Source organism: Diabrotica virgifera, chromosome 2 (assembly GCF_917563875.1).
Source record: "Diabrotica virgifera virgifera chromosome 2, PGI_DIABVI_V3a".
Classification (NCBI taxonomy): domain Eukaryota; kingdom Metazoa; phylum Arthropoda; class Insecta; order Coleoptera; family Chrysomelidae; genus Diabrotica; species Diabrotica virgifera.
The window spans coordinates 208,030,596-208,051,078 of record NC_065444.1 but is presented as its reverse complement, the minus strand read 5'-3'; the positions used below and the strand labels follow the sequence as shown (position 1 = coordinate 208,051,078).

The 20,483-nt window shown below is 31.9% G+C and overlaps 1 protein-coding gene across 3 annotated transcripts in view; it reads left to right on the top strand.

The window, feature by feature from the left end:
* LOC126879789 (kinesin-like protein Klp98A) overlaps positions 1-19,749 on the top strand; it is a 193,770-nt gene extending 174,021 nt beyond the window's left edge. For all 3 annotated transcript variants that reach the window (XM_050643048.1, XM_050643051.1, XM_050643049.1), the window contains one exon: positions 1,846-19,749. In XM_050643048.1, the coding sequence (XP_050499005.1) occupies positions 1,846-2,076 (231 nt within the window). In that variant the 3' untranslated portion in view covers positions 2,077-19,749. The remainder of the gene's footprint in view (positions 1-1,845) is intronic.
* Positions 19,750-20,483: the final 734 nt, after the last annotated feature.

Sequence of the window (20,483 nt, the reverse complement as noted above, 5' to 3'; positions counted from 1 at the left end):
TATGTGCTATAAAGCATTTCTACCAAAATAACGAGATCGGGAATTGTTTTTTCATCGAAACACCTTAGAATTTTTTTGGAACTCCTCTCCCAGTGACTGACTTTTAATTAATTTTATTATTATTTTATAAGAGTTTTGGTTTGTTTTCTGGCCTTGGTTTGGAACCTTTAGTGTATTATTATTTGTAGATTATTGTACACATTTAAAGTGAAAATTTGAATCACAATATTGTTTATGTAGTTCTAAAAAACTCAGTTATTAAAAATAAAAATAATATTTCATTTTTTATAAAAAAATTAGGTGCATCAGTAGTTTTTGATCTCTAATTTTATAAAATGCAAAAATGTAAGGGATTTAAGTATGCACACAACCACATGGCATTTAGGTAAGAAAATAAGTATCTTAAACAAATTTTAAGACCAGACTTGCAGACGAGGGATTTTGCGGCCGCGGTGGTGAGGAGATCGCGCAAGCTCCGTAGTCGTTCTCACGTGGTTATTCCGCCATAGTTTCTACTCAGTGGGAACACAAATCCTATGCTGAAAACTTACAGGGCAGTACTCTTCTACTCGTCTATAGTCTTTGGTGATAGTCTTAAGTCTCATGTATAGTGATGAATCGTCGCACAAAATCCATTTTATTTTTTCAAAAACGGTCTGAATGTTGCAGAGAAAGTCATATTCGAATGTGTTTTTGTTCCATTGTTAGCGAATGCAACATCCATTGTGAACACAGCTTTCTGAAAACCAGTACGTCAGTAAAGATATTGCTTACCACTAACCAATGAGATGGTACTAGGGTTTCTACTAAATCTCTTTCAGTAACTCAACGATTTTTCAATGCGATATCTTTTTTCTACGATTTCTGGTGTTGTTACTGTTTTTGAACGTCCTTGAAGTGGATCGACTGCAAGATTTGTACGACTACGTTTAAGATAGTAGTACACTTTAGAAGACCAAAAATAATATTTTTTTTCAAGAATTTTTTTCTCAGAACCTTTATTAAAAATAAACATACAACTTTTTACATATCAATATACAACTCTTAGAGAGTACAAAAAATATATCTGTTTTCATTTATGCACGTACACTAATATTGTAGAGGGCGCAAACGTCGAGGCCTCGAAAAATGATGGCGTACAAGTTAATCTCAGGATTGGGATATCTGAAACAAAAAAATCGTACTGCATTTGTAAGAGGAAGGTTTCTTACTTGACAATTTACCACAATTTGACTAAAAAATTAAAAATAAATGTGACTTTGTGACTTTTCACAAAAATTTTTCAAATTCCCGTAAAATCTTTTTTAGCGGAATTTTTCACTAACGGTGATAAATTGTCACGTAAGAAACCTTCATTTTTCAAATGCCGTACGATTTTTTTGTTTCAGAGATCCCAATTCTGAGATTAACTGTCCGCCATCGTAACTACTTTTTTTCGAGTCGACTTTGGCGCCCTCTACAATATTAGTGTAGGTGCATTAATGAACAAAGATATATTTTTTATTCTCTAAGAGTTAAATATTAATATGTAAAGTTTTGTTCAATTTTAATAAAGGTTCTGAGAAAAAAATCTTGAAAAAATGTTTATTTTTGGTCTTCTAAAGTGTACTAGTACCTTAAATTCAACAAACCATCTTTCTACTGCACTAATTTAAGGCGAAGAGTCCTTATACACTTTCAAAGTTCGTTCAAAAATGTCGTTTATTTTTAAATATTCCACAAATAAAATTTAAACCACTACATGATACTTGATTTTGTCTATTCTGCAATAGAGAGATTTCACATTTGATGCTTGCAATGTTGCCAGATTTACCATTTTATCTATATTTTTTAATTTTTTTGTAGGTCTCAAACATCCCTTTTCCTTCTAAAACTCTGTTCTCGAACACAGAGGCAGTAGCTCAGTCTCGAAAACGGCAGCTCGAGTTATATTTAAGAAGATTAATAGATACGTGCAAAAACCATCCATCGTGTCCATTGGCCTACGGAGGGCCTGTGACCAAAGTTGCCTTGATAAACTTCTCACCTTTCTTCCGAAAAGGACTTTTCGAAAACGGAAAATACGGCACCTCATGATCAAAGGTTCCAAGTAAGATGTTAGTAATTTATTGTACATTGGATCCAATGTCGTTGTTTATTCAATTTTATTTTTTTATTGTTGTTTCGTTCCATGTAAATATTTTATTAGTTGTAGATTTTATTCAGTTTTATTTAGAGCAAAGCTCTTCTATTTATTTCACTATGGCTGCAGATTAAATTACTCTTGTGCCGTTGAAACGAAATTAAAGCTGTTGGGAAAAGAAGCAACACTAGTAAAATTGTTTTAACTGAATTTTTAAAATTTCAATGTCAAAATGTCTATAGAGTGCGCTAATAACCGGCAAAATAACGTAAAAAACGGAAAACCTAATACGTTGTGCAATAAAAAGAGATGAAAATAGTAAAGGTGAGAAATTATCAATAGAAACCGATAAATCTACATTATGTTGATAGTTTCCTACCTTTACACGTATCAGAAAAGTTTGGCAACCGCCACTGTGGCAGGAGAATTTTATAAAATTCTCCTGTGACAGTTTGACCACAAATTTTTAATTATTTTATTATTTCATCATTTCGAATACTTTCTCTCTCATACATCGATTATAATACTGCGCATAGACGCCATCAAACCACCGGCACCTTTAGAATATGTGCACTGTTAGGTGTCTGATGCTAATTAAAATATCTAAATACGACATTGTTTATTTTAATTTTTGTGACAATTTTCCCGTAAGCTTTCTTTCGTTGAGCACGGTACTTTGTAAGGAAACCATCTTTTATAATTATGGTGGCTAAATAGTTAAATTTGGTCAATTGCAGTTAGTAATTTGCGTATTTGGCACAGGTGTGAATTTTGACCAAATATCGATATTTAACGAAATAAATAACTTAAATATTGTTTTAGAGGAGCAAAATTGTACATAACTAGCGTCACGAACAATCTAATACCACTTCATAACAGTTTCTTCAAAATCTTTGGCCAAAACAGATCATTTTTTCGAGGAACTAGCCATAGCTCATAATAACTATTTATAGTCTAAGATCTTAGTGCAGAATCTCTACTTTTATAAGTTAGTTAATTAAAATCACATTTTTATATAAATTTAAGAAATTGATAACAGGTTGCCTGTCAAAAGTGGCCGCAAATAGTTTTAATTTTATTAAGAGTAACTCATTTTTGAAAAAAAATTCGTTCGTGACGTAGATGCATGTTTTTTATATCAAATTAAACCTATTTTTTCTAATACGATGATATAAGGTTGCCTGTGAAAAAATGCCCACAAATTAGGGTTGCCAGCCCGTAAAAATGCTAGTTATCAGAGATAGGCCACGTTCACATGACAAGCGCTTAACGCGCTTTTTGATAACGCCTGATTACAACTACACATTTGACATACATTTTATTCAGGAAATTCATTGCTAACACGTGTCACTTGACAATTCACAAATTGTCTAATATATATTATTAGTATATGGTCATATATGGTCAAATCTAATTTGGATTTAAAAATATACTCGTATAAGTAAAAAATGATTATTTCTCGACCTATAATAAAAAGAGATAATTATACTTTAAACCACTCATACGAAATTTCATGTAATTATCAAGGGAAACAAGTGAAAAATGTTTACATTTTCTTGCCCGCTTATATTTGTCCACCTAGCGGACGACACCCGTCCTAAACTGTAAAAAAATTTGTTTCACTTATTCAGCCCTATTCTGTAACTTTTAACAAATCGAACAGAAATGACCAAGTCGAAACTACCCGAAATCGAAACGTTGGATATCTATCTCGTCGTTTTCGTGTTTGACACTCTGTAATTCACTTCGTAAATCGAAAATGCCAACTTCTATTTGACGCGCTCAGGAGGTAGTGGCAACCCCGCACAGAAAAGTGAAATAAGTGTTCTGTGACGTTAAGTTACTGGAAAGAATTCATCAAAAAAAGAAGAAATTTTTGTTTGTTTTGGTTAAGTTTGACAAATTCAACACAAGAATAAAAAATGAAAAGCGGAACACCAAAGAAAAAAACATCTGCTGAGTATTTAAATTACATAGTAGACTTTATCTCTAAAAATAAAATATTATTGCACGGTAAAAGTAAGTTTTTCCCCTAAGAAAAATTTTTATTTTTTAACTAAGTCGATACTTTTCGAGTTATTTGCGAGTTAAATGTTAATTTATCAACAAAAAAAATCGCGATTTCAGGCCGTTTTTTCCAAATAACTCGAGAAGTAAGTATTTTATCGAAAAACAATGTCTTGGTGAACATGTAGCTTATAAAAAAACGGAAAAATGGTATAGTCTATAGACCCAATAAAAGCAAATTTGTAGCTCATGAAACCTACGTTCTTATTCGTCAAATTCCAAATCGAATATTTCAACATTAAATATCCAAAAAATGAAGCACTTTTCGGGGAAAACTCATGTGTTTAAAAAAAGCTTTATTTCTATTTTTATAAGTTCTAGCATCAAACCTAAGCGAGTTAAGCTCGAAATAAAGTTGGCTTTTTTTATAAAAGAAATCGTGAAAATCTCTTCCTATTTAGCACCCCAAATAAAATTAATCGTTACCGTTAACACTTTAAACCGCCCGAAAACATGTTTTTTGTTGAAAAGTAAACATTTTCACTCGCAAATAACTCAAAAAGTATTGTCTTAATTAAGAAACTCTATGGAACAAAAGTTGCTTAGTATTAGTGAGTTTATCCATTTCCAGACATATTTTAAACGTATGCTTTTTCACCCCCGAGACGGGGTCACTTTCACTCCCAAATAAAAGCAACCAACGGCACAAATCCAACTTTAAGGTAAGTGGAGGGTAAGATTAATCTAAATGCAAATTTTCATGCAATTCGGTGGCGACACTGAAAATTACACGGTATCACCGTTTTCATATTCATTTACTGGGCTACGTATTTTACTCCTCTAAATCAATGTTCATAAAATGTTATTATTATCTGGGATTAATAGCTAAGTACAACTTACACGCTAACGCTTATTATTTTGTTATATCCATTATTTATTAATCATCATAACGTATTTGTATAAATCGAAACTAAATCAATGAAAATTGTGTAGATATTTATATTTTTTACTGTAAGGAATTGTTAACTCAAATGTTGATATCTTCTAATCATTAAGATAATTTTACACAGACCTTTATATCTTCGATATTAGTTGAATGAGTTTGTATGGTAGTGCCGAAATATAATGGCATACAGATTCGGCGAAAAAAAAACGGAGCATAGAAATTACATCTAGTTGGGCTTAATCCGCTTCAAGCAGTTGGCCAACAAAAGGTTTTCAATGAATTATATTACAAAAATCAAATGCTTAAGTGTACTGCTTGATTCTGAACTATTTCCAAACAAATAGGTTGCCTCTCTCGCGACGAGGGATGCCATAGCCAAACAACTTTTGGTTATAACAGCTCATCTTTATTTAAAATAATATTTATTACAGTCAATTGTGGCTTAATCCTATATAAACATAATATTCAACTGATAAAATTCTTAATATATTTTTTAAAGTTGTAACTTGCCAATAAATTTTGACGAATTGTAAATAATAAAAGAAATCACACTGTTGATAAGTGGTCAGCAAGATATAAGGGTCTGAAATAAAATTTATAAAGCATGTTGCTTCGTGTCCATAATCATCAAAAAGTATATTTACAGTGTAAGCAATTATAATATTTTCTTATAGATTAATGTAAAGTCCTTTTAATATTCCCTGTGTTTTAAGACAGTTGTATTATTAATTAAATTGTTTCATAATTGTCTTTAAAGGTTATATATTTTATAGTAATGTATGCAAGAAGTCAAAAAAGTAATTGCATGAGAAAAATGTATCATCATACTTTCTACGTTCATGCAAAAACCAAAAATCTTTTAATTGCCAATAAAAAGCGTAATCTAAAGTTTGTACAAATGTACAAGTTCTGCTATTTTTAATATCAGTATTTCGTAGTGAATTATTTTAAATTTTCTTGATTTGTTACTTCTCTAAAGGCTCTAATACTTGTTACCTTGGGATTTATTTAACAGATGACATAAAGTTAAAAGAGGGTCTGCGACAGCGATGTATACTGCTCCCATTATTATTATTCAATATATTATATTCAGAGCAAATTATGAACCTAGGGCTAACTGATATAGACGAGAGAAGTTCAGTCGTTCTATAATTGTGGTGTGTTGTGTCAAGGAATACGCATTTCAATCCTTCAGCAAAACTCACAATCCAAGCATACAAAACACTGTATTAATGTTGTTCTGAAGCTACTTCCTTGTGTCATTTTTATAATTAACTATTTAGATGGGAAATAAGCCACAATTAAATTGAAAAAATATTTTTATTAACGTTTCGACGCCCACATCGGGTGTCGTTGTCAAAATACAAAATACTACTAGATTAAACAAAAATGTTGTTGCTTAGTAAAAAATTCTTCTAATAATTTTTTTAATCTGACTCATTTATATCAGCAATTCAGACATATATTGTACATTTTAAAGCAGAGGACTTTAAAATAATATTGCCAATATTTATGAGTTGCGTTCCTGGGACGACTTTACTGAAAGATAGTTCATTCGATTACATGAAATCAACCCCAACCCAAGAATATCCGTCACAAAAATATCATAGCATGTGATCTGTCTTTAAAAACACAACCAAATGCAACGGTGACAGTAAAATTCTCGTGTTAGAGATTCCATAGTAAATCACGAGGGAAAACCAGGAAAAACCTCGTGATACTATTCCGACATCGTAAGTATTTGGTCTTACATTTAATTTACTCTCAAAACTAATACCAAATTCTGACTTTAATATAATATATGGAGTTTAAATTATAAATAATATTAATAATAGATATATAAGTAATACTAAAATATAAAATATGTACTAACTCGATATGTTATTGACTTACTAATCGTGGTATTTTCTTTCTATTGACTTCCTCTTTCAGTATGGGTAACCACATCCTACTGCATTCTACCGAGGAATTTGCGACACAATTGGTTTCATTTAGCATAATTAGAGCCGCTTTTTTGATTTTTCTCTTTTTACTATCTGTTTCTTTCAGGACTATACTTGAATCTCTCCATTGAACTCTATGTTAGTTATCCCATGCGTGTTGACATATTTGAGATCTATCAAATTCTCTATTTTTAATATATTATAATCTAGATCTAGATCTCTATCTTTAAAATAAGACTGATGTTCACTTATTCAAATTTTGAATGATATTGATGTTCCACCTAACTAAAAATGTTCGCATTCACAAGGTATTTTATAAATAATTCTTTGTTCTTTCTTGTTCATTATTAGGTTTAGTTTTAGATAAAATAGATCTCAATGTATTTGTCGTTTTGAATGTTTTTGAAATGTTGAATTTATTCCCTATTGTTGTCTCGGATAGTCCTTTTATTTAATATATGGTATTGATATTTTCCTCGTATTATTTCTTGTGAATGTTATTGGATCCCGTTATAAGTTGTTCTGTTCAATTCCATTAAATATTCACAATTCCTTATTTATAAACGACAAATAAAATGTCGTGCTATGATTCAAATGACATGCTATGTACATGCAAGACAAATCACTTGCTATGATTTTTCTGACGGATATTTTTGAGTTGATTTCATGTAATCGAATGAACTATCTTCCAATAAAATCGTCCCAGGAACGTCCCATAAATATTGACAATATCATTTTAAAGTCGTCTACTTTAAAATGTATAAAAATTGTCAATATGAACGAGTCAGATTAAATTAAATTATTAGAAGAATTTTTTTACCAAGCAATATAAACAAAATTTGTTTTAATTTATTTATATATTTTGTATTGCGATAACGACCTCCGAAGTGAAAGTCAAAACGTCAATAAAATCATGTTTCAACTTAGATTGTGGCTTATTTACCAATTAGAATAGTAAATTACATAAATGCCACCAAGAAATAGCTTCAGAACAATATTAAGAATCAATAAAGTTTTATTGTTTGTATGAATGTAGGAAAAAGTAGTTTTAATATTACCGAATTCAACACTAATACCGATTCAATACTAATAAGTTTACTTCGTTTTTATATTGATTTAAATTTTCTCCCAAATATGGAAATTTTATAAATTCTATTCTAAATGAGAATTGTTATAGTTTCTTGTACTGTATCTTTTGAAAGTGCAAGCTCAGTGCATATCTATAGTTGACAAGTAGTTTAGAGTGAAGGGTTATTTTGGTTGCACATATATTTATTTTCATTTGTTTATTGTTTAGTTTTTAACATAATTATTCTCATAGTGGTTTAATTAATTAGAAATTCATAGTTCTCGAAAATTAAAATTCGAAAACATTTTAAAAAATGACAATTTTTTATTTGAATTATTTTTGAAAATATTAAGATGCATTACGATCCTGGTATTATGTTATTTTAATTAAAAGTTTATTTAAAGGTGCTCAAACTTTGTGTAAACAAATGTAATTGTTAACTCCCATGTTATTTTATTTCCATATATAGTCGAACCCGCTTATTAGAGTACCGGTTTATGGAATATAAATTCGAGGTCCCGAAACGTTTCCATTTACCCTTTAATAAATTTATCCGTTTATTGAAATATTGTTTAGTAAACTAATACCGCTTAATAGAATAATTTTTTCAGGTCAACGAATAAATTTTTACTACAATTTCCTAAAAATTAAAATTTGCCTGGTATAATGGTGTGTCGGTAAGAGCTTCGAAAGCCTGCTGTTTTGAATATTATTACGGTTTGTCAGGTACTTAATAAACACTTTATTACTGTGTTATGAGTAAACGCTCCTTTCCCATAGAAAATTCAAAAGGTCATAAAATAATTTCATTTGTCTACAAATTTCTATAGGTACATATTGCCACCCACTTGGCTGTTCTTAGAAACAGTTGATTTTAGAATTCCAGCAGAGATTACTTGTTTGCAAGAAGTGCGACTTCTTCGAATTCATGACATTAAATTCGAAAAGAATCGATCTTACCTTAAAAGAAAAAATTAAGGTAATTAATTAATTAGAATTAGAATTCCACCAGTAATTAGAATTCCACCAGAGATTACTTGTTTGCAAGAAGTGCGACTTCTTCGAATTCATGACATTGAATTCGAAAAGAATCGATCTTACCTTAAAAGAAAAAATTAAGGTAATTGAATACGCGAAACGATCTAAGTGCAGTCAACCCGAAATTGCTAAAAAGTTTGAAATTTCACAAGCTCAGGTGAGCAAACTTTTCAAAAATTAAGACAGTTTTATCAACGATTGGCGAGCTAATGCAAAATTAAGCCAATAACGAAAACGTTGTATCTACCGCTGTATCTAACGCCAAAAACGATGTATCTACCGCAAACACATGGATAACAGATGTGTTACCTTCATTAATTACAAATTATGAACCAGCGTGCGTGTACAATTGTGATGAAACTGCGCTTTATTATCGAGCAACTCCAGACGCCACCTATTGTTTCCCAGGGGACAAAGCTGTAGGCGGAAAAGTAACAAAGGACAGACTGATGATTATGTGTTGTGCCAATTCTGATGGAAGCCATAAATTCCACTTTTTATTATTGGAAAATCAAAAAGTCCAAGGTGTTTTAAATCTGTAAAATCATTTCCCGTAAAATACACTTTTAATAAAAATGCTTGGATGACAACAATCCTGTTTAGGAATGGTTGATTGACTTCGACAAGAAAATGCCGGAAAAAAATAGAAATGCTCTTTTATTTGTTGATAAGGAGGTTGTGAGGTTTTTGCTATAAAATTAAAATATACTTACTAATCATAATAATAAAGTTTTATGTTCATAATGGGCAAGTTATCAGACTACCCTTCTTCTAGAAATACCCTCTCCGGTCGTTTTAAAAAAAATTGTCTTCACAAAAACACTCAAATATTACGAAATATATAATTCACAGCAACTATCTAAATATTTATAAAACTGAGATACACCATAAAATGACTAACAACTAAACGAATATCAAACCGAATGAATTAATGGCACAGGACCTCGATTTTTGACACTTCGCTTCGTTATCGAACGTATTCGCTTCGTATCTGTTTAGTGTACAGATGCGAATGATCGATAACGAAGCGAAGGGTCAAATATCGAGATCCAGACCTTGAACATTTTTAACTTTATGACGTCATGATCAATGGGGCGCGTTTTGGACAGACTGCTGTAATTTGAAATTTGTCTTGATTTTAATCGTTTTTCGTAGCCAAACGAAAGACAAAAACAACTTCTTTGATATAATATTTTAAATTATGTTCTGTGGTGATTTATAGTATTATTTCGAATTTAAAATTTTATGCAAGTTCCCTATTAATAAAAAATCCAGATGCAACAATAAAAAAAGGTTCACAACAATCTCATCAATAATTTTTGTGGGCTAAACTGTTTCTGCAGGATGTATTGTGATATCTTAATATTTTCAGATTTTAATATACAGTAAACTCCACGCTACTAGATGCATGGGTAGATACCTAATTGCTATACTTATGGGCTAATCCGGTCCGTTCTCAGATGTGACTTTCATCTCTGTCAAGAAAGTATTCAAAACAATTTATTGTTTTTCCTTACAAAAATTACATTAATTAATAGTATTGTTACTCTGCTTTAAAATAACTTTATTCAAACACCAAGAATATTGCAATACTTTAAAACTTTTACAACTTCAACAAAATGACAACTATAAGCGCTAAATACGGCTGATCTATTAGTTGTCAACTTTCTCTGTTAATATTCAGTTTCTTTGCATTTTCTGACGTTCTAAACGTCACTAGAAATAAAAATAAACATTGCAACGAGTGAAGGGTCCAGAACTGTAATAGCTCAATGTTTCTATGTGTCTAGTAGGGTGGCGGTTACGGTATGTTCTAAATTAAGTTGATATTTTTAAATTATACTTTCCCTTTCAACTTCCGATATCGATATTAAGGTTAATAGTTAGATATGATGGCTAAGAGGCAAAAAAGTGTATGTGATAAAACTTTTAAAGAATTTTATGTTGTTGTGATATAAATGCAATTTTCGTTTATACGTAAGAATAAAAAAGTAACAGATGTAGGTGATAAGTTTCGGACAACTGTCACTTTTTGCGGACGTGTAAAATTAAAGTATTATTATATTTTTAATCACAAAATGTAGGTAAATATTTTCATAGTGATATATTGAAACAAAAATATTTTGGCTGTATGTTTTTAAAAAAATATTTTTATAATGGGTATTTTATATAATTATGGATAATTTTATACATGAGTACAGGTTGACAGAAAGATCTGAAACTGCCAAGGTCAGACAGATCTAAAACTTTGGTTATGTATTTCGTACACAATAATTATTTTAAATGGATGCTTACTATTTGCACAAACGCGTTCAACTGAAGTCCCGTCTCATTGATTTACTATCTGAGTTAACATCGATATATAAGCTTTATTAGCTCGAGTTTACAGCTTACTTGAATAGCTATCGACACTGACCATTTATTGTTGACACTAAATTTCAAGTTAAAATAATTCAAAATGTAAAAAAATTTTAAAAATTAAAAAAATTTCAAAAAGTAAAAAAATTCAAATGGAAAAATATTCAACAATTTAAAAAAATTTCAAGTTAAATTTTTTTTTCTGAAAAATGGCTTTGGCAGAACCAATTAGCCAGACTTGTTTGTGATTGATTGCAGATTCATAGTCATAAATTTCTTATTTCATAACATAACTACTACAATAAAAAATTAAAAGTTAATTAAGTTAAAAAATTAAAGACGTAAAAAAATTTCAAAAAGTAAAAAAAAAATCAAGAGATAAAAAATTTTACTTGGTTATAGGTCGCTAATTGAATACTTTGGTATATACTTTGATAGCTTATTTTAATAGCAATCGACACTGACTACTTATTACCGACACTAAAAATTACCGTCAAAAAAATATTCAAAATGTAAAAAAAATCAAAATGTAAAAAAAAATTAACCAAAAAAATTTTAATAAGTAAAAAAATTTCAAGAAGTAAAAAATTTCAAAAAGTTAAAAAATTGCAAAAATTAAAAGAATTTCAAAAATTGCCAGGGCGGTCCGATAAGTACGGTATGCGCCAAAACAAAGGACACTGAAATCAGGAAGCCTGTGAAATATAATCGCGTCATTGTATGAAACAAGTGACAATAGTTGTCATGGTATTTTTAAACATTGTTTATTCTAACAAACTGTCAAAAAGATTCGAAATGGTGCTTACAACGCAAGAAAAAATATTTATTATTGAGTATTATTTCCTCTCATACGGGAATGGACGATCAAATGGACCTAGTTTGTTAATGGTTGCCAATCGCTTTAGGGAAGAGTTTCAGAAGCCTGCACCGACTAATAAGAACTTTTCGAGTCGTTGCAAAATTTCGACGAACAGGAAGAGTTCTAACTCAACGCAAAAGCTGTACTGGTCGTCCAGTTACCGTGACAACAAATGCGAATCAAGGAAGGCTATTTCAACAGGTGTTAGGATCACCAAAAAGAAGTCTCCGCAGAACATCTCTAAAAATGAATTTGAGTGAAACGTTTACCCGAAGAATGTTTAAGAAGATTGGTGGTTTTCCCTATAAAATACAGATTGGGCAACACTTGACAAGACAAAACAAGAAATGAAGAGTTGTTTATTGTACTTCAGTCTTGGCAATGGTTTATGAACAACCCCTTTTTTTTTCTGTGTGGTTTACAGACGAATGTCACATCCATCTGAATGGATTTATCAATCGATAGACTAAAAATGAATTTGAGTGAAACGTCTACCCAAAGAATGTTTAAGAAGATTGGTGGTTTTCCATATAAAATACAGATTGGGCAACACTTGACAAGACAAGACAAGAAATCAAGAGTTGTTTATTGTGCTTCAGTCTTGGCAATGGTTTATGAACAACCCGTTTTTTTTTTCTGTGTGGTTTACAGACGAATGTCACATCCATCTGAATGGATTTATCAATCGACAGACAAATCGTTTTCTTGGTTTTGAACGACCAGAGATCATCGTAGAGAAACCTCTTCATAGTGACCGTGTAACGATTTGGTGCGCAGTGTCAGGTAATGGATTATTGGACCCGTACTTCGTGGAAGACGAGCGTAGAAGACCCGTTACACTAAATCAAGTGCGATATAGAGAACAAATTTTGACACCTTTTTTATTGATCTCAGACAATTCTGTCGTGCCAGAAACATACAGTTGAATACCCAGTGGTTCCAACAGGATGGGGCTACTAGTCATACCACGAGAGCATCCTTAGATCTGATTCGAGAAAATTTTGAAGTCCGCTTAATTTCCCGTAACACGAATTTTCCTTACCCTTCTCATTCTAGTCCTGTTGCGAGTGGGGGTACAACGGCCTCCTTAATTCAGATGAACTTACCCAAGTTTTTTTTATGTATTTTGACCCGTAGAACACGAATTTTTTGGGTAACAGTCGATCCGGATGTCGATAAGATTGTTATAAACCAAGAAGTTGAGGAATCGCATAACAGCGATTTTTCGCAAAACAAAACATTGTTTTGTATTTTTTGGGTCATTCTAAGCAAAAAATGTTTTTATTTACAAGTCTTTTCGTAGGATGCATAGTTTTCGACATAAATGCGGTTGAACTTTCAAAAAATTGAAAAATTACAATTTTTGAACCCGAATAACTTTTGATTGAAAAATAAAATAGCAATTTTGCTTACCGCATTTGAAAGTTCAAGTCAAATTCAATCGGTTTTGATTACTTTCATTGCTAGAAATTAATTTTTTTTTATTGTTAAACAAAGATATAAACACATAGTGATTGAATGATGTTTTCAGTGCATTTCCCATTTGAAATCGAACGAGTAGGCGCGCATACAGACCATTTTTTCTACGTAGACGTAGATTACGTACCTACATTAAAACGCATGCATTGGGCACGGGAAACACTATGTGTTTATGGCTTTGTTTAACAAATAAAAACTTAATTTTTAGCAATGCAAATAATCAAAACCGATAGAATTTGACTTGAACTCTCAAATTCAGTAAGCAGAATTGCTATTTTATTTTTTAATCAAAAGTTATTTGGGTTCAAAAATTGCACTTTTTCGATTTTTTGAAAGTTCAACCGCGTTTATCTCTAAAACTATGCATCTTACGAAAAAACTTGTAAGACCATTTTTTGCTGAGAATCACCCAAAAAATACAAAAAAAATGTTTTGTCTTGCGAAAAATCGCCGTTATGTAATTCCTCAAGTTCTTTGTTTATAACAAACTTATCGACATCCGGATCAACTGTTACCCAAGAAATTCGTGTTCTACGGGTCAAAATACATAAAAAAACTTGGGTAAGTCCATCTGAATTAAGGAGGTCGTTGTACCCCCCTGGCCACAGGACTATTCACCTGATCTAACAACTCTTAATGCTTACGTATGGGGTATGCTGAAAGAAGCCGTTTTTACAGAAAACCCACCGGCAACTGTTGATGAACTCCGTGAAAAAATTTTGACCTTTTTCAGAAGAATGCAGCAGCCTATTTTTAATAACATGCTAAGCAATCTTAAGCGTTATGAGTACTGCTTGGAACGCAATGGCGAGCACTTTGAACACATTTTGTATAAAAGTAAAACTTAAAATTCGCATTATTTGAAATGTTGTTATTTAATTTTTCATGTTTAATAAAGCTTTAGTTTTTCAGTGTCGTTTGTTTTGGCGCATTGTACTTAGCCTCCGAAAGACAAACGAAAATTTTGGAAAAGTGGTGATTTAGTTCTGAACGTAGTCTCCTTTTAGCTGAAGATACTTGACGCAGCATTGCATCGACTTCGTTAACCCGTCTGAAAAAGACGTTTTCTTGAGGTCTTCAAAACTGGCTTCCATAGCGGTGATAAACTACGCATTCGACATATATTTCTGCCCGTCGAGTTCCTTTTTCAAGTTTGGAAACAAAAGGAAGTCATACAGTGCCGAATCTGGAGAATACGGTGGATGAGATAGAAGGTCGTAGCCACATTCGACCAGTTTGGCCATGGCGATGGTGGAGGTGTGAGCCGGGGCGTTGTCATGGTGGAAGAGTACTTTTTTCTTCCCAATCAGGGCTGTTTTTTCTGCAATTCGGTGTCGAATCGGCCCAATAATGCGGCGGCGTATTAAAGCCCTGTGACCGTTTTGCCTTTTTCCAAGAAGTTGATATAAATCACACATTGTTAATCCCAGGATACACATACCGATAGGACAATCTTAGCATTTTTCGAGCACGTTCGCGGGGTGAGGTTCACTGTATGGACTATTCCTTGGTCTCTAGTGACTACCGGTAGAGCCATGTTTCGTCGAGCGACTACGAACTCCCCCACACTAGCTAGATTTTAATGAGTTCAGTTTTATAGTAGAATTAAAAGCGACTACGAACTGTCCCATGCTACCTAGGCACTTAGATAATATTTTTGTGAACATATATAGTTTTTATTTTACTTTACTGTATTCAAAAAGGAACCCAATTCCCAAAGCATGAGCGAAAATTTTAAATGATTAAATAATTAAACTATAACAATATAATCGAATAAAGTTTATTTATAAATCTACATTAACTTATATACAATAACAAAAACTACAGTTAAACAATAATGCTTAATTCTAATGTCTGATTAGTGATTAAAATAAGTAAGAGTGAACACTATATTTTAGATTTTAAAAGTTAGCTGCATAATAATTGCAAACTGACTTAATGAAGTCTAATTTAGTAATATTTTGATTAACGTAATATTCATTTAGCCTATTTTCAATAAAATCAACTTTTCTTTTTGCCGTTTTATTAATTTTATTTTTCGAATCTATGTGCAGTTCTAATTTTCACATATACTTCTGCTTGAAAATTTAACAAAATGTCTGTAAATTTAAATATGTCAGATGTGATTTATAAAAACATTCGTTAAATTTCGAGTGAAATGATTCACATGCGTTTGTAGTAAATATAAGAGATGATGAATTTGAAGCTCACATGTAAGGTGGAAATGTTGAATCTTCCGTTAAATAATTATCAACTAGGTAATCACAAAATTGCAAAACTCTGTCATCCTCTGGCATAATATTAAAAAGTTCATCAGAAAAAAGGTGTAAATATTTTCCAATGACAGTTTGATTTTTATATTCCGAGGACAAATCTAAATTTTGAATCTTTCGGTACCAATTTTGTGTTAAATGAAATTTGCAACAAAAAATAATAATGTCGGGCCACACTAACTTGGCTGCATTTTGAATTGCTATTTCAAAATCAGAAATTATTCGCTTCGGTTTGAAATTTAAATTCAAATCTGTACATATTGTTATTAATGTATCAAAAGTACTTTTGTACGATTGCTGTGATTTATTTGGTAACAAACAAAATACTAGAGAAACATAAAAACCATTTTTGTAGCCATGCATAGTAAACATCTGACAAAAATATTTAGAGCAGTATTGAAAAGTTCCATCTATACACAAAGAATCTACATTACACAAAAAGTAAAAATTTGTGAAACAACTAAAAATTGCGGAATTATTTTTCGTAGATAATAAAAAGTTTTCACCTGTATTTGTTTTTAAATTTAAGTTCACTAACACTTGTAGAACTTCTTCCTGTGACTTGGGCAATGATGGTGTGGATTTTCGTCATGCAGCGTAGATATTTCTTCGAACGCAAGAAATATCTTTCGTCGTCAGCGGTAAATTGCTGAAATTTTCCTTCCTCAATTCCGTGTGGACAATATTTAAAGGTCTTTCACATATATCTTCTACAGCTTTCCTCTTTGTAGAATTACTAAAAATTTGCCGGTCAACGTGGATATCTGGAGCATAATTATGCTCCACCGATGCTTTTTCAAGAATAACGTTTCATCACCTTTTCATCACACTTTCATCACGTTTCATCACACTTTTTGTTGACACCTTTTTTTGATGCATCGCCATCTAACTTTTCCATCTTTGGAGACATGGGCCTTTGAATATTTATATTCATTAATAATTAATAGCAGTTCTCCCCTTTGAGTAAACGTAGTCGTTGGATTCGCCATTTAAAAGTTAAACACTAACGGACAAAACCGGGCACTATACCGTAATACTTGCAACTGAAGTGAATAACTGAAAATATTTATATTCTTACTTTCAACTATAATCAAATTTGGAATTTCCGGTCATTAAGACTTAATCCCCAACTTTCTCGGCGATGGGGCAGCAGGTACTTGGGATTAATGGGCCCAGGTAGTTCGTGAGGCAGTTAGATAAAGCCGGTTTCGTCTACGGTTATAAAGCAACTCCTTTGGATTACGCTTAAACAACCGCAGACATTGCTCTGATGTGGTCTCATGGTTGCGCTTGTTGGCGTGAGAAAACGCGGCACCCATCGCGCTGGCAGCTTTCTCATGCCCAAAATTTCCTGCAGAATATGACACACGCGACTTTTTGAGATACCTACTGTTTCAGCTATGTCCTTTAGTCGGCGGTCTACCAATATGAGATCGTGAATTTCTTTCACCTTATCTTCCGTGGTAGCCGTTTTCGTGGTACCTGCGCGTGACATCAAAAATTGACCTGGATTGCGTTGAAACCTGTTAACTCAATTTTTGTTGATCGCCTTCAAAGGTGAACAGTCACCGTACACAGCATTCAAGCGCTCTTTGAATTCACTGCGCAATTTCTAAAACAATATCGCAAAACAAAACTGACTTGGCTGGGGTTTTGACATAGATCGTGTACAAGAACATATTATACGATAATACACTAAGCATGAAAATTAACGCACCACCTTAAAAATGGAACATTTTGGATCTCTCGTATTTCGTAAACTTGTTGTCCGATTTTAGTGATTTTTTTAATATGTTATAGCTTTATTCTTCAAGAATATCGATGTAATAATATTGTTGCTAAACAGATAAGTGTCATTGTATACCGGGTGTAACAATAATAGTGTGTTTTTGCCTCAAAGTTTGGAACGCCCGGGCGCGCCCTGTGAAATATTCTAGCGTATATAAAATATTGAAATTAGAACTCAACTGTAGCCTTAGGCTTTTTTCACATCTTGCTTTTTGATTCATTCGCTTATATTGAATAATAAAAAAGTTAGGTACTTTAACAACTAGCAACGTTCTTCATCAATACAGAGTATTTCTAAATAAGTTTTCTTCAAACTTTAAGGGGTAATTCTGCATGAAAAATAATGGCCGTTTGTTTTATAAACATATGTCCGCAAATGCTTCGTTTCCGAGATACGGGATGTTGAATTTTTTTACAAACTGACGATTTATTTATTGCTCTAAAACCGGTTGAGATATCCAAATGAAATTTAGTAAATTTTAAGAGGTAGTTATTGCGCCACGTGATGCGGAACGAAGAAAAATATCGAGTTCTTCAACTCGTCATGCAGGGCAAAGTATTTGGCAGGAGAGGACCGGGACGCCGTCGTATCTCGTGGTTGAAAAACCTCCGAGCGGAGCTGTTTCGCAGAGCAGACAACAAAACAATGATAGCCTTGATGATCGCCAACATCAGGACCGGATAAGGCACTGAAGAAGAAGTTATTGCGCATTTATTGACATACAATTAAGAATTTTATATTCACCATTGGCGTGCATTCGGGTCATATTACCCGTATGCACGCCAATGGTGAATATAAAATTCTTAATTGTGTGCCAAAAAATGCGCAATAACTACCTCTTAAAACTTACTAAATTTCATTTGCATTTCTTAACCGGTTTTAGAGCAATAAATAAACCGTCAGTTTGTAAGAAAAAATTCAACATCCCGTATCTCGGAAACGAAGCATTTGCGGACATATGTTTATAAAACAAACGGCCATTATTTTTTCATGCAGAATTACCCCTTAAAGTTTGTCGCACTTGTTTAGAAACACCCTGTATTGATGAAGAACGTTGCTAGTTGTTAAAGTACTAAGTTTTTTATTATCCAACATAAGCAAATGAATCAAAAAGCAAGATGTTAAGAAAGCATAAGGCTGGTTGAGTTTTAATTTCAATATTTTATATACGCTAGAATAATCCACAGGGTGTTCCAAACTTTGAGGAAAAAACACACTATCATTGTTACACCCGGTATACAATGACACTTATTTGTTTAGCAACAATATTATTGCATCGATATTCTTGAAGAATACAGCTATAACATATTAAAAAAATCACTAAAATCGGACAACAGGTTTAGGAAATACGAGAGATCAAAGATGTCCCATTTTTAAGGTGGGGCGTTAATTTTGATGCTTAGTGTATATTATGTCTCTTGCGATAGTGACGCCATAGGGCGGAGAGGCTAAGTACTTATCAGACCACCAAAGTAAAAGAATTTCAAGTTAAAAAATTTGAAGACGTAAAAAAATTTTAAGAGGTAAAACATTTTACCTCGTTATAGGTACTTTGGTATAGGTAAAATTGAATACGTTGGTATATTATTGATTGAACAAAATTGATTTTTTAGTCAGACTCTGAAAGTATTAATAATATAATTTATCAGTCATTGTGCTTTTACAGCTGTAAACTCTAAATATTCACGAATGTAATATCAAATATAGAAATGTTCATAGATAAATATTAATGAAGGTAATTAAATTGAATGTATAGGTACTTATAATGTATGTTATTCATATAAAATCAGATCAATTAATATAATTAATACTTCCATTTTTCACGTCATTTCAAAGGTTTCTTAAATAAATTATTGTTATTATCTCTTTTGCGTTTTTATTAATCCCGTATACGTTAAACTGAGTGATGCTTTTGATTTAAATCCATATTCTCCTTACTTGTATCCTATGAAAATAAATAAAGATCCATTAAAATAACCACTCAAGTAAAATTAGCATACCAACCAGAAAATATTGAAAGGCCAGGGTAGTAAGGCAAAAATATATCCTGTTCGTTACACTTCAACAGCCAGGGTACTGAAGCGTTTTTTCGACAGGTAATACCTATAGGAACAAATTGTAGCTAAACTTACGTGCATAGAAATTGGTCCACTTAAAAATTTAGTAATTTTTGATGTCTCGTATTTCCTAAACCTGTTTGCCGATTTAAGTGATTTTTTTTAATATTTTATAGCCTGATTCTTTAAAAATATCGCTGTAATGATATTGTTGCCAAACAGGTAAATTTTTATTGTAGGGGGTACAAATCAAACTGTGTTTTTTTCTCAAATTTCGCATCACCCTATGGAATATTCTAGCATTTATAAAATACTGAAATTAAAACCCAACTACAGCTTCAGGTATTCTTAATACATATTCTCTTTTTTGATTCATTCGTTTATGTTGGATAATAAAAAAGTTAGGTACTTTAACAACTAAACATGTTCTTCATCAATACACGGTGTTGATAAATAAGTGCGACAAACTTTAAGGGTTAATTCTGCATGAAAAAATAATGACAGTTTGCTTTATAAACGTATGTTTGCAATGTTTCGTTTCCG